We start from the raw sequence: 12,858 nt of genomic DNA on the forward strand, positions 1-12,858 counted from the left end.
ATATGATATAGCTGGTGTTTGATTTTGTGCCAGATTATGTGGGTGGGACAGAATGCAGGCAGTTGCAGCTGATGGAACATACCCTGAGATGTTGGGGACTACTGGCCAAGATGGAGGCCTAGAGGAGTAAGTGGTGAGCTGCAACCGCCAACTACCCACTCTGACCTCCATGTAGGGATTGTACAATTTAGTTTCCAATGCATAAGAGAATAGCAAACTGTGTATAAATGATGTCAGAACAGGTAAACACAAGTTATAAATGCTTGGAAATAGGCCTCTTGCCTGGTGAGGTTCTCATCTTGTCATTCAACACTTGGTTGGAAAATCATAATTTTTTTCCTCAATGTTGAGAACCTCATTTTTCTGATCTCACCATGTTTTTAGAACTGATTTGCTATTGCCCATGTCGTTTAGAGGCTGAGAAAATTCAGATCACAGAATCACCATCAACAACTTCTCAGGAACCTCTGGAATGTGCTTTGTATGGATTCAAAAAGGTTGCTGCCAGTAATCCTGCTCTTCTCCATAAAACATGTTGTTGAAGTCCCCAGAGATTACAAACAATAAGGAATCAAAGAACTGACAAGAATGTCCATGCTTATAATATTAGTCTCATTGTAAAAGCCCATGAAATAAAACATTGAACATCTCCAGTTATAATCCCTCCACCATTGGTAGCCATGCCTTCAACTGCATTGGCTCTAACATCTGGAATAGCTTCCATACGCTTCTCTGCCTCTCTCCCTTGGTTTTCTTTTTCCTTTAAGGCACATCTTAAGACATAACTGCTAGAAGAAGCTTTCAGTAGTCAGGCCTAATGTTTCCTTATCTAGCTCAGTGCCATATTTTCTTTTATAATGTTCCAGTGAAGCATCAAGGCCTGTAATGTTAAAGGTGCTATATAAATAAATAAGTTGTTGTCAAACAGACTATTCTGAGTTCAGCCATTTTTTTGATGTTGGAAAACACTTCCTTGAAGAAAAAAATGCTGTAAATGACACTTACTGCTAATGAGAATAAAAAAGACTGCAAAATCTCAGCAGGTCAGGCAGTATCAGATGAAGAGAGATGAAAGCGAATATTTCAGATCAATGAGCAGAACTCTTGCTAATGTTATTTTTTGTCTGAGTAAATTGCCTATTGGGACAACTTTCATGTTAGTTTTATCCCAATTTATAAATGTAAATTAAAAATGATATTTTACCTTACAAAATAATTGAATGGGTTTGAACTTTCTAAACACTAATGCATCTATGCAGCAGTTGCAGTCTCTTCCATGTAGCTTCTCAGTTTCATCATGAAAAATTACCTATGCAGCAAAATTGTATTTTGGAATTTAGGTGAATTTGCACAAAACTGGTGAAGCATAATCAGCTTTCAAGTAGGAAAGTTAATTAGTATTCTCAAAATATATGAGTGTGATGAAATCTGGATGACAAAGGAAGATCATAAGAATCTCTCATATAATGTTAGGAATGTGTCCCTTCTACAGTGCATCCTGTAATGTTCTGCTCACTGCACTTGCTGCCAGTGTAATAACAATGTAAGTAAGAATTTTGAGGTCATTTGTTGTTTTTCATAGGTATTTTAATAACTCTTTGGAGCTGTAATTTTCATATTGTCATTATATATATTTCTATATGTTAGTAATTTATTGGGGTTGACATGTCCTTTTCTATCACTGTTATGATTATGCTACTCTCTGTATTCCAGGTGTTGTGCTCTTCCAAGACATAGATTTTCTGGGCCACATGAATAATTCTCGATATTTTCGGGAGTGTGATTTTGCCAGGTATTTATTATTTTTGTTAAATAAAGTGGGATTGTCGGCATTTAAGATACTATTAAGATCAAAATATGCATATGTGTTAGTGAACATAGAAGAACCCTTTTATTGTTGAATGACTGCAGATCAAAGTTGTGCAGTGGATGCTGGATTCTCTTTCGCGGGTACCATATAGTTGGTATGACAGATCTGTATGTAGAAAACATTTTGCCATCCATGATTAATAACATAACTCTTCTGCTGCCGGTCTGCAAGATCTTAATAGAATTATTAACTAATTCCTGAGAGTTGTGATTAGGTTCGGCCTGTATAACTGATACTTTTTTCTGACATTATTTTAATTTCTCATTCTGAGGAAAATAGCTTGAAAAATGCATTGTAGAAACTTTGGCAGTTAATTATTGATGTGAATTAAATTAAAATCAAGTCTCTTTATACACTGCGATGTTGGCCATTAAGATTATATATGATGTTCATTTAGGTAATCATCCCTGTTTGGAATAGCAATAATGAACAGTACTAACTTGCTCACAATTTGACCCCGATGAGAAAGCTCACTTTGGCTGTCACAAGATACTTAGTACAGAAAATTGAAACTATCACAGTTGTGTTCTTCAGCGATTGTAGTTCAGGCACTTTATTTGAACATTGTAGAGGAAAGATTAATTTAAATGTAACCATGTCACAGGTATTCTCAAGAGTGTGCATGCTGAGTTTGGCTGCTTGAATTGAGAAGTCTACATCAGCACTAACAGCCTGCATCTTGATTGCTTAGCTTGCTTTAATATAAGTATTAATAATTGAAGCCAATATTTCTTGATGACAAAAAAATCTCTTGATTATCATACATTTTATCTCTGATCATTTATAGTAATTACCATTCGCTTTAAATTCGACAAAATGGTGACTAGTCTTCAAAGTCAGTGTGATAAGCATTTCCTTATTGAACATGCTTTCTGTAAAAGCCTTATTAACTAAATGAAACATTGTTTTAAATAAACAATATTTTTACTTGTCTTCAATTTTTAGTGTTCTCTTTCCACAGATAATTAACCATTTTTATAGTACTTTGTGTCACAAGCTCGATTTTGTAATTCATTTTTTTACATCGTGTTTTTTAGTTATGTCAACCAGAGTAGCATGATTGATTACTTAGTGATGACTTTGCAATAAAATTACTTCAAACATATCTTAATTGTTTTGCAGTTTTGAATTATGAGTGGTGATTGGGGGTGTGGGTCAGAATATTGCTGCATGGCTTCCTTGGCTAGCTAAATATGACAGCTGACTCAGCAACTTGTAACTCAGCCTGATTTTACATTTCTAAATTCAGTTATCATTAACCATATTATGTGCATCGCATTTAAATTAGTGGGCTTGCTATTTCAAATTCAGGGCACTGTTCCATGTTCTGGTTAAAAATGCTATGTTTGCCTGAAATTTATTTTGTTTGGTAATTGCAATTGCTGAAAGAGGCACTCATAAGGTTTTTCTGATTTCTTTCTCTTTCCCTTCATTTACAGTTCATCCGTATCACTAGCATGCAATGTCTGGCTTGTATTGCAAAATGTGTCTAATTTATTTTACTTCTGAGTTATTTTAGCTTTCGCAGGTTAAACCACAGATATATTAAAGCCAAATTAGGAAGTGTGCTGTGTTGAAGTTTAAATGTAGTGTGCTGCATCATATTGGAAGGAAGCCAGTTTAAGCTTGCAATTTCCAACGTGATAAACTTATCATTCTAGTTGTGACATGAGATAGACACAAATTATTTGTAAACAGATTACCCACATAGTCAAAGGGAAAATCAAAAGGTATGTAAATCTTTAGGATGGAGATCAAGAAGAGTTCTCAAACTATTCAGCAAGAAATGCAGAAGTTGGATAAAAAATACATTTAAAATAAAGACAAAGAATGAAAAGTACAAAAAATTGCTCAAAATTCTCGAGCGATAAGCTTAACATAGGAAGTAGTTTTTGGTTGCATTAGAGGCAGGGATAAGAGAAATTATCGTGTAATTTGGGAAAATGACAGTGGTTCAATAAATATTTTGGGCTGAATCTTACCATTTTTGGCTAAATCACATCTTACAGCAACTGCTGAAGGAAGGTTGTATTCCATGAGGTTTCTTTCCTCTCTCCAAAATATTCCATGTGACCGTGGATGCATGGAGACTGCTTAAACGTTACTGTCTTATAAAGCTTTTGTACCAGAAGTCAAAATTGCCTGATAAGGTAGAAGGAATCATTATATTTATATTTCAGTATTGTCATTAATTATTACTGTTTAATTATGCATTGCCAGGTTTAAAATAGCCTGTTCCCTGGTTGGGCCCAAAGCATATTGTTCAAAGAAAATTTTCTGAACCGACTCTATGTACTCATCCTTCAGGTTGCTTTTGCCAATTTAGTTTGTCCAACTTATATAAGAATTACAGTTCCCAAGATTATAATAATACATTTCTTACAAGCTCCCATTATTTATTGGTTTATACACTGTCCTACATTGTAGGTTCTGTTGGGGGTCTGTAATCCACTCCCATCAGTGACATCTTTGCTGTTTCTTATGATAACCCCAGCAGATTCTACATTTGATCCTCTGAACTAAAGTTGGTTCTGACAGCCTTTTTAATCACATGTTTTATAACAGAGCCATCTCATCTTTTCCTTTTTCTCTGTGCTTTAGAGTTGATTAACGGTGGAAAGAAAACAAATAGTCAATGAAGCAGGAGGGTCTAGAGTGAGTAGAAGGTATTAACACAAATGAGAAAGAAAAGCTTGAGGCCAAGACAGAAAGCAAAGTACACAATAAGCGGATATAGTAGTGTAGCTACATGTTAGAGAATAATTAGTCTTTCAGATCATTGACTATGGCATGGTTCCTTGCTTAATTTCTGACCTCATTTCTAATACAAAGGAAAAGCAAAACCAGAGAGTCAGCCTCCCTGTGATGACTAAATTATGCTGATACAGATAAAATCAAAATTGAGAGAGGTGATAATGTGGTGGTACAGTCACTGGATAAATAATACAGAGATAAAGTCATTCTGCTATAATGTGTGTTTTGTTACGCGCATTCATTGTAACGTGAGTGACGATTTGGGGACACTGTGTTTCTAGAGTGCGGACTTTTAAAATGTGTGTTGGCTGTAATGTGATTTTATCACCACTTCTTTAAGCACTGTTTCCAAAGCACAATTTTTCTATAATGTGGGATTGCTCAAGAATGCAACTATCAGATTACAGGAGAACTATCTGTATTGTTTTGGAGACTCTGATTTGAATCCCACCACGTCAAATGGTATAATTTGAAAAACCTGGATGATGGCTGTGAACCATTGTCATAAATACTCATCTGGTTCATTAATATCCTACTCATCTACTCCATTCACTTTATTCTTTCTTTTCTTTCTGTGCTTTTTTTTTAAATGTCTCCATTTATCATGGTACCTTCCCTTCTTTTAACAACTTCGCCAGAAGGTGTCTTCTCCCAGCCTAGGCCCAACAATGAGGTGGCTTCCGGTGTCGTGGAATGATGGTATGGGCCTGACAGGGCAGTCTCCCAGTGTGATGGTCTACCGGCATGGTGTTCTTGTCCCAGCATGGAGATCTCATCCAGTCATGGATGTCTTCTTTTGTGGCTTTCAGGTATTCCACCAGCCTGGCATGAAGTTCTATTCCTCCCACAGAGATCTTATGTTCACCTAGAGGTCTCGATCTTGTTTCGGAGGCAGCCTCTGGGTTTTCCAATGGCCCAACATGGCGGTCTCAGCCTGGTCCTGTGTGGCGGTTTTGGCCGGGCTTGCCAGCGTACTCCAAACCCAGGAGTCAGTAATCGAACTGTGATGAACTTTTACTTCTTTTTCTTCTTAGTTATGATTTTCTGTCATTAATTTAGGCGCTGTGGTATGGCGACTAATAAAACATTTTATTTCTGTAATAATACATGTGACAATAAATTGCTATTCTATTCTAATGTGCTTTATGGAAAATCATTGCCATCCATACCTGGTCTGGCCTACATATGAGTGCAGAACTTCTGCATTATGGTTGATTCTTACTGATGCACCAGAAAAAAACAACAGCAGACTTAGCCCTGTCATCTTTACCAGCATCTAGGAGATAATGCCAACATTGGGAGAATTGTCTCATAAACCAGTCAAACAACAGCCTGAAATAGGACTCCTTAGCACCTTGCAAGCCCCCCAGCATCTGGAAGAACAAGGCAGCAGGTACATAGGAAAACCACTACCTGCGAGTTTCCCTCCAAGGATCCTTCCTAAATTAGAAATAAGTTACCAGTCCTTCAAGTGTTTTGGGGTCAAAATTCTGGAATCCTTCCTTAATGGACTGTGGATCTATTTACACCAAATTGAGTTCAGCACTTCAAGAGGACAGCTAACAACCACCTTCTCAAGGCCAAACACAGGTGGGCAATAAATACTGGCCCAGGCACTGATGCCCACTTCTGTGAATGAATGAATAAATAAATGACTCAATCACAAATGATTTGACAGTTCATTCCTGATTTGTGATGTGCATGCCATGTACACAATTTATGTTTTGTATTTTGGTGATCAAGGGGAGGTTCATTGAACAGTGTTGTTTTGGTTCTGTTTGCCGAGCTGGAAATTTGTGTTGCAGACGTTTCGTCCCCTGTCTAGGTGACATCCTCAGTGCTTAGGAGCCTCCTGTGAAGCGCTTTGTGTTGTTTCCTCCAGCATTTATAGTTGTCACAGGAGGCTCCCAAGCACTGAGGATGTCACCTAGACAGGGGACGAAACATCTGTAACACAAATTCCCAACTCGGCGAACAGAACCACAACAACGAGCACCCGAGCTACAAATCTTCTCACAAACTTTGAATTGAACAGTGTTGATTGTCAGTTATAATTTTAGACGAGCCATCAAACTAATAGTATTGCAATATTTTCTCTCAACATTTATGATCTCCAGAGATAAAATGTAGCTGCTTTGTCAATTGAATTTCTCACAAAATTGAATTGTCCATCAAATATATGCATTGGCTCTTTTTCCTGATTTGGTCAGGTTTTATTTCCTAAACCAAGATTCCAAGATTATTTCAAACTGTTCCTTTGAAATAAATCAGATTTACATCCAAGTATTTGTTTCAGAACTTTGTACACTTATGAATAATTCTGAAATGGTTTCGACATCCTCCCTTATATTGTATATGTTTTCCAGGTTCTCACTCTATATCCGCAATGGTATATTCCATGTAACAAGAAAGTTAAAAGCTAATATGGTGCTTGGTGCCGCAACAATACGGTACAGACGATCTCTGAATTTATTTGAACAGTTCAAGATTCGATCCAGGGTAAGTTGGTACTTCCTGTTCATGATGGTATAGTAAAGAATATTCAGTCAAAGTGGTTAAGTTGTATTGTATTTCTGATTTTCACGTTGGATATCTGTTGATGTTGCTTAAGGTAAATCAGATGATATGCTATGTCGCAACATCTTTGAGCAGAAAACTCACTAAACATCAAGCAACCGACTCACTGTGCCTTGCTCTTGTAGAGTTGGCTTTTATAGCATGTGATGCTCAGCAGTTCATCTGTATTCAGCAACTGCTACGTTGGCAGGTGCTTAATCCCATGCCATGCACAGTTTACTCGAAGATGCAGATGTGTTTAAACTGACCTGATCTTTTAATCACACAGCTTTTGTATTCAAGTAAACAAATCAGTGGTAAGTTAACTGCTGTGTAATAAAAGTATTTCCAAATTGGACGGTGCTCTTAAATTCCAGCACTGGGTCGGGGAAAAGAAAAGCATTAAATAGCAATTTTTCTTAAATTGAGACCTTTAATGCCTTGTAGTATGATATCTAAAGTATAATGAATGTGCATAAAATTTATTTCGATAAAATTAAATTCATTTTGTGATCCATGGAGTAGTGGGACTAGAGAAAGGCAGTGTATTCACTCTTTCCAACAATAAGCAACAAGTTTGGAGGACATCATCGACAGCTGACGAGGAGTTCAATAAAATGGTGTAATGAAATCCTCCATATTGATATCCATTTTCTTTCTACTGAGCCAGTCAATGTTCTCTATGAAATGTAACTTCAAATAACTCTCAGGTCCAAGAGTTGTTAGGTGTCAATATTCAATTCTTACAGCAAAATGGACTGGGCTTACTGCAAGGTTTTTATTAGGTCACTTGGGATAGTTCAATGGTCACTGAACAGGAATTCAGACAAGATGTACAGAGACTGAAAGTCAGTGAATTTGTGAGGGGGAGAAAGAGAGTAAACATGTGTTGCTGTTGATTTTTTGTTGTGCTCAGAGAATGCATCTGAACCACACGTGCTGTGTGTAGGATACTCAGCGAGAAGTCAAAAGCACTTGAATAGCTTTATGTAACTGAGGCTCAGGGAAGTCTTTTGAGAAAGAGAAGCAATCTCCATGCAGAAATAATTTGTTGAGCTGCAATGCGGAAATAGCTTAATGAAATTAATCGGTATTGAAAAACTTAAGTTGTGCCTGTGCAGTTTTTAGAATTCATGGAAGCATAGACCCAGGATAAAATGGTGATCAACTAGAACAGGAGCAGTTGTTGAGAGTGAGTTTCTCAAGGTCAGATTGGCAAAAGTGAAGAATCATAACTCTTTGTGAAGTTTAATAAAATATGATGACCTACCATTTCATTAACATTTATGGGGGGAGTTGCTGAGATATCCATGAAATTTATCCTGATTGCATTTGTTATTTTATGTATGCTGTGAAGTGTTTGACTACAGTTTATTATCTATGTTTACCACATATGTTAATTCTGGGAGTTGTATTTTTATTGTAGATTGCATTACTGTTCTAACTTGCAAAATATTGTTGTTCAAAACTGGAATCTGTGCTTTGTTCTCATAGTAGCTCCACTGGATTTCACCTTTTGTCTACTTTAAAGATAAGTTACTGATCTCTAACCAGACCATAACGTAATTTGATGGTATTTTCCCAAATCATAACTTCAATTTGCCAGTGTGGTCAGGAATCACAGAAATAGTCAAGTCTAAAAGTTATAAGGGTATGGATGTTATTATTTCCACTAAACTGCAAGTTAAGGCTCACTGGTTCCATTTTGAACTATTGTGTTTGGTGTTTCTGCTGCAGGCTCAGTTTTATCCCAAGTACTAGACCATATCCATCATGGTAAGATTTTATCCTTTTCCAAGGATTTACAGTTTTTGTTTAAGTAGAATGAGATCTACCTGTAATGTGCATACAGGTAGATCTCCGTCACTGAAAGAAAGCAGCACAAAAGTTCTTATTGTTATATTTTCAACAGCCTGCTAAAATAAGCAAATTCACCTTCCTGACTGAGACTATATCATATTAAATAGAATGCCTGATTTGTGTTAGATTAGGTGTAAAGTTATCCTATGACCAATAATTTCAAATGAACCATCACTCAAAATTTCTTTCCATTTCACAACAATTTCACAATAACTAAATTGATATAAAAATAACTGCAGATGCTGGAAATCAGAAATAAAAACAGAAATTGCTGGAAAAACTCAGCTCTGGCAGTACCTTTCATGGAGTCACAGTCACACAGCATGGAAACAGACCCTTTGGTCCAAGCAGTCCACACCAAACATGTTCTCAAAGTAAACTAAACCCATTTTCCTACATCTGGCCCATATCCCTCCAAACCTTTCCTATTCATGAACTTACCCATGTCTCTTAAATGTTGTAACTCTCTATACATCCACCACTTTCTTTGGCAGTTCATCCCACAAACAAACCACTCTGTGTAAAAGAAAAAGTTGCCCCTCGTGTTCTTTCTAAATCTTTCTCCTCTCACCTAACCGTGGATAAAAGCAAAGTTAACATTTCATGTCCAGTGACCTTCCTTCAGAACTAAATTGATATAATTCTTTTTCAACTTAATTTCAAAATGTCTGTTGAAAATATCTTTTAGAAAGAAAGGCATCACAGAAACTGAAGTTAAACAGTGAAATTTTATTGTGGTCCCAATTTTGTCAAATGTGCTTATGCAGTGGGAGCTATTCTCAGAACTGGGTCAACTTTACATGTCATTGATCGTACTGCACAACAAACTTACCAATAATGGAGTTACTGCACGTGTACTTGAGTTGTACATTCATAACTTAGACAGTGTGGCTGGAGGCTAAGGTTTTCACAGGCCACAAATGTCAGCAATTTTAGGGAGTACTTCTAAACACAAGGACGATCAATACTAGTTCAGTTTTTTTAAAATCTGAGATTTTTTTGTTGGGCCACAGATCAGCCATGATCTCCCAGACTGGTGGAACAAGCTTGAAGAGTTGAATGGCCTACTCTTTTTCCAATGTTCTTATAAAATGTTCTGTCATTGGGGAAATTGATTATTTTCCATCCACTGGCAGATCAAGCAGCAATTATCATCAGGTTCAATCTTTAATGTTGCTACCAGTGATGCTTTACATTTTCTGAAAAAGCCAATACAGGATAATTTCATAGCCTCTGGTTGTGACCATACCAACAGAGTGTAGCATCGAACTTCAGTATTTCTGCTCCCTCTCCTTTCCAGCCTTCTACTCATTTGCACACTAGCTCACTACATACTTTTCATCCTGTATATTCAGCTGCCTATTCTTATTGAGTAGTCCTCAGCTTGTTCAAAAACTCAGAATGCTTTTTTGTTGAAGTGTTTTGCAGCTTACTCTCATGGCTACTAGTGTCTTATTTTCATTAACCTGACTGGTCTAATTATTTCTCAGGCCACATGTTCACCTGCCTACCTAATCAATACTTAGGCCTGCTCATACCATCTTTGGAAGAGCAAAACAAAAACACTATGGCAAAACACTAAAAAGTAGGATTACGATAGGTAGCTGCAACAGTTTGAAAGAAGGCAAGACCAGGCAAGAAATCAAGAAAGGGGGAGTCAATGAGAAGTAAAGGAGGACAATGGTTATCACCAAAATTAACTTTGTAGCTTTACAGCAATAGTAATCACTGCTTCTTCACCTTTACAGTAGAATAATAGCTCATGCATTGTGCAGTCTCTAAAAATGTGTCACCATCTCTCCAAGGCAACTAGGGATGGGCAATAAATGCTGGCCCAGCCCAGCAATGTCCACATCATGTTAATGAATTTTTAAAAAAAATGTAACATCATCTGAACATTACCACTGGACCTTCACCAATATTTTTGTAAAACCGTAATCAGCCTACAGCCCGGACGACTCAACACTGAGTTCTCCAATTTCAAATAATCTTCCTTTCCAACCCTCAAATCCCTTTCCAGCCTCCTCAAACACATTGTAAGTTATGTTTACACTGCTGCTGTGTTCAAGTAGTAGGGAAATCTGTCTGTAGATGTGCCAACATCGGGAGAAGTGTACAATGTAAAATTTGGCTAGCAACAAATTGCTGATTGCTTTGTATAGTTGCGACTAATTGTAGATGGCCAAGGCCATCAGCGTAAGAACAACTATCTGATTGGCTCCTGTGCAGCTGAACATCTTGTGAGTGCGCAGAATACTGGCAGAAGCGTTTGGACTGCTACAAGGGGCAGATGGGGTGAGAGTCTTAACTACTAAAGTTATATGTCAACAATTTATTGTTGTTTAACTATAGTTAGAATCTATTTATCTATAATAAATAACAGTTCTTGTTAAGTACAGAAACTGGCCTGTGTTTTCTGTTTCCTGGGTGTCTCTGACAGGTATATTGGGGACTTTGTGTATTTTAATAAAAATGTTTAGCTTTTGTGATGACTGGGAAGTGGGGATCTGTTTCCAGTGTGCCACCCCAGTGAGTGTGACAGTCTTCTCATGTTACTATTCATGATTATCTTTTGAATTTTTAATAAATATTCTAACAGTATTCATTTAATTATATCTACTCTTTACTTGCAATGATACCTGAACAATTTCAACATTTTGTGAAAAAGTGATTTAAGAATAGCATGGAAAGAGGATATGGTTTTCTTAATGACAAAGAGACAAACATATAAGGTGGCAAAAGAAGTGCCAATAAAGAAGTAGCAAGTGGAAAACTAAAAGATAGGGTTTATTTACTGTTATGGTCACTTTATTGTTGGACCTTATGACCTTTCTCCTGACTTCTTTAATGCTGTTCAGTTTGATAGAATAAAAATTAGGTCTACAGCTAGCATTTTTAAACTTAAGTAAATATATTGCAAGGGTATGAAGACACAGAAATATATTGCTGTCACTTCACTGTTACACTGTTACTAGGTTCTAATCCAAGAGACGACCCATAACGGACTTCAGGAGTACTAAGAGATGGAAATGTGTTGCTGGAAAAGCGCAGCAGGTCAGGCAGCATCTAGGGAACAGGAGAATCGACGTTTCGGGCATTAGCCCTTCTTCAAGAGTACTAACACAAGGCTGCAGCAGCGCTATTTCTTCCTTACAATGGCACTCAACTGCAAGCACTCCAGGTTTTGCTATTTGTAATTAGGCCACCAGGAGAGTTTATCTTGAAGATTGCTTTCTTTTACATTTATTCTACTAATACATCCTTAGCAAATAGTTTATGAGAGGTGATTTTGTTTTTGCTTTTCAACATCCCATGGAATTTTGAGCAATATGTACGTATTGTATCGTTTCTTGATACAAAAATGTTTGTACATGAAGGAATGTCAGTTAGTGAGGAAAATTCTAGGGAAGGTGAGGATTTTCTCAGAAGGATAGAACATTATATAACTATGTGCAGAGCCTTGTTTAACCTGTTTGTTCTCAAGTTCCACCATGCTTTCCACCTTATCAGTTCTCATCTTATTGTTTGCTACTCTTTGACTCTGCAGTGAAGCACTTTTACACAATTGAATCAACAATGATATCTTGACAGTGCAAGATAAAAACTTGCGATGAAGCTATACTTCCAACAAAAGTTTCAGATTAATGCAGCGATAATCTTGACATCATTTCCCTTCAAAGTGTTAATCCATCATGTACTTCAAAGGCTATAAAGTGCTTTGGAGAGATTTTGTCACAGTGAAAGGTTACATTTTAATTCAATTGATTCATTCCTTGTTTTTTTTTAAAATTAATTTGCGTGTTCCTACAAATGAATCC

General features: G+C 36.9%; 1 protein-coding gene across 1 annotated transcript in view; it reads left to right on the plus strand.

The window, feature by feature from the left end:
* LOC122550699 (protein THEM6-like) overlaps positions 1-12,858 on the plus strand; it is a 34,771-nt gene that overhangs the window by 15,513 nt on the left and 6,400 nt on the right. The window contains exons 2-3 of the mRNA XM_043691829.1: positions 1,714-1,792; positions 6,991-7,123. Coding sequence (XP_043547764.1) covers positions 1,714-1,792; positions 6,991-7,123 — 212 coding nt within the window. The remainder of the gene's footprint in view (positions 1-1,713; positions 1,793-6,990; positions 7,124-12,858) is intronic.

This window comes from Chiloscyllium plagiosum, chromosome 6, assembly GCF_004010195.1.
Source record: "Chiloscyllium plagiosum isolate BGI_BamShark_2017 chromosome 6, ASM401019v2, whole genome shotgun sequence".
Classification (NCBI taxonomy): Eukaryota; Metazoa; Chordata; class Chondrichthyes; order Orectolobiformes; family Hemiscylliidae; genus Chiloscyllium; species Chiloscyllium plagiosum.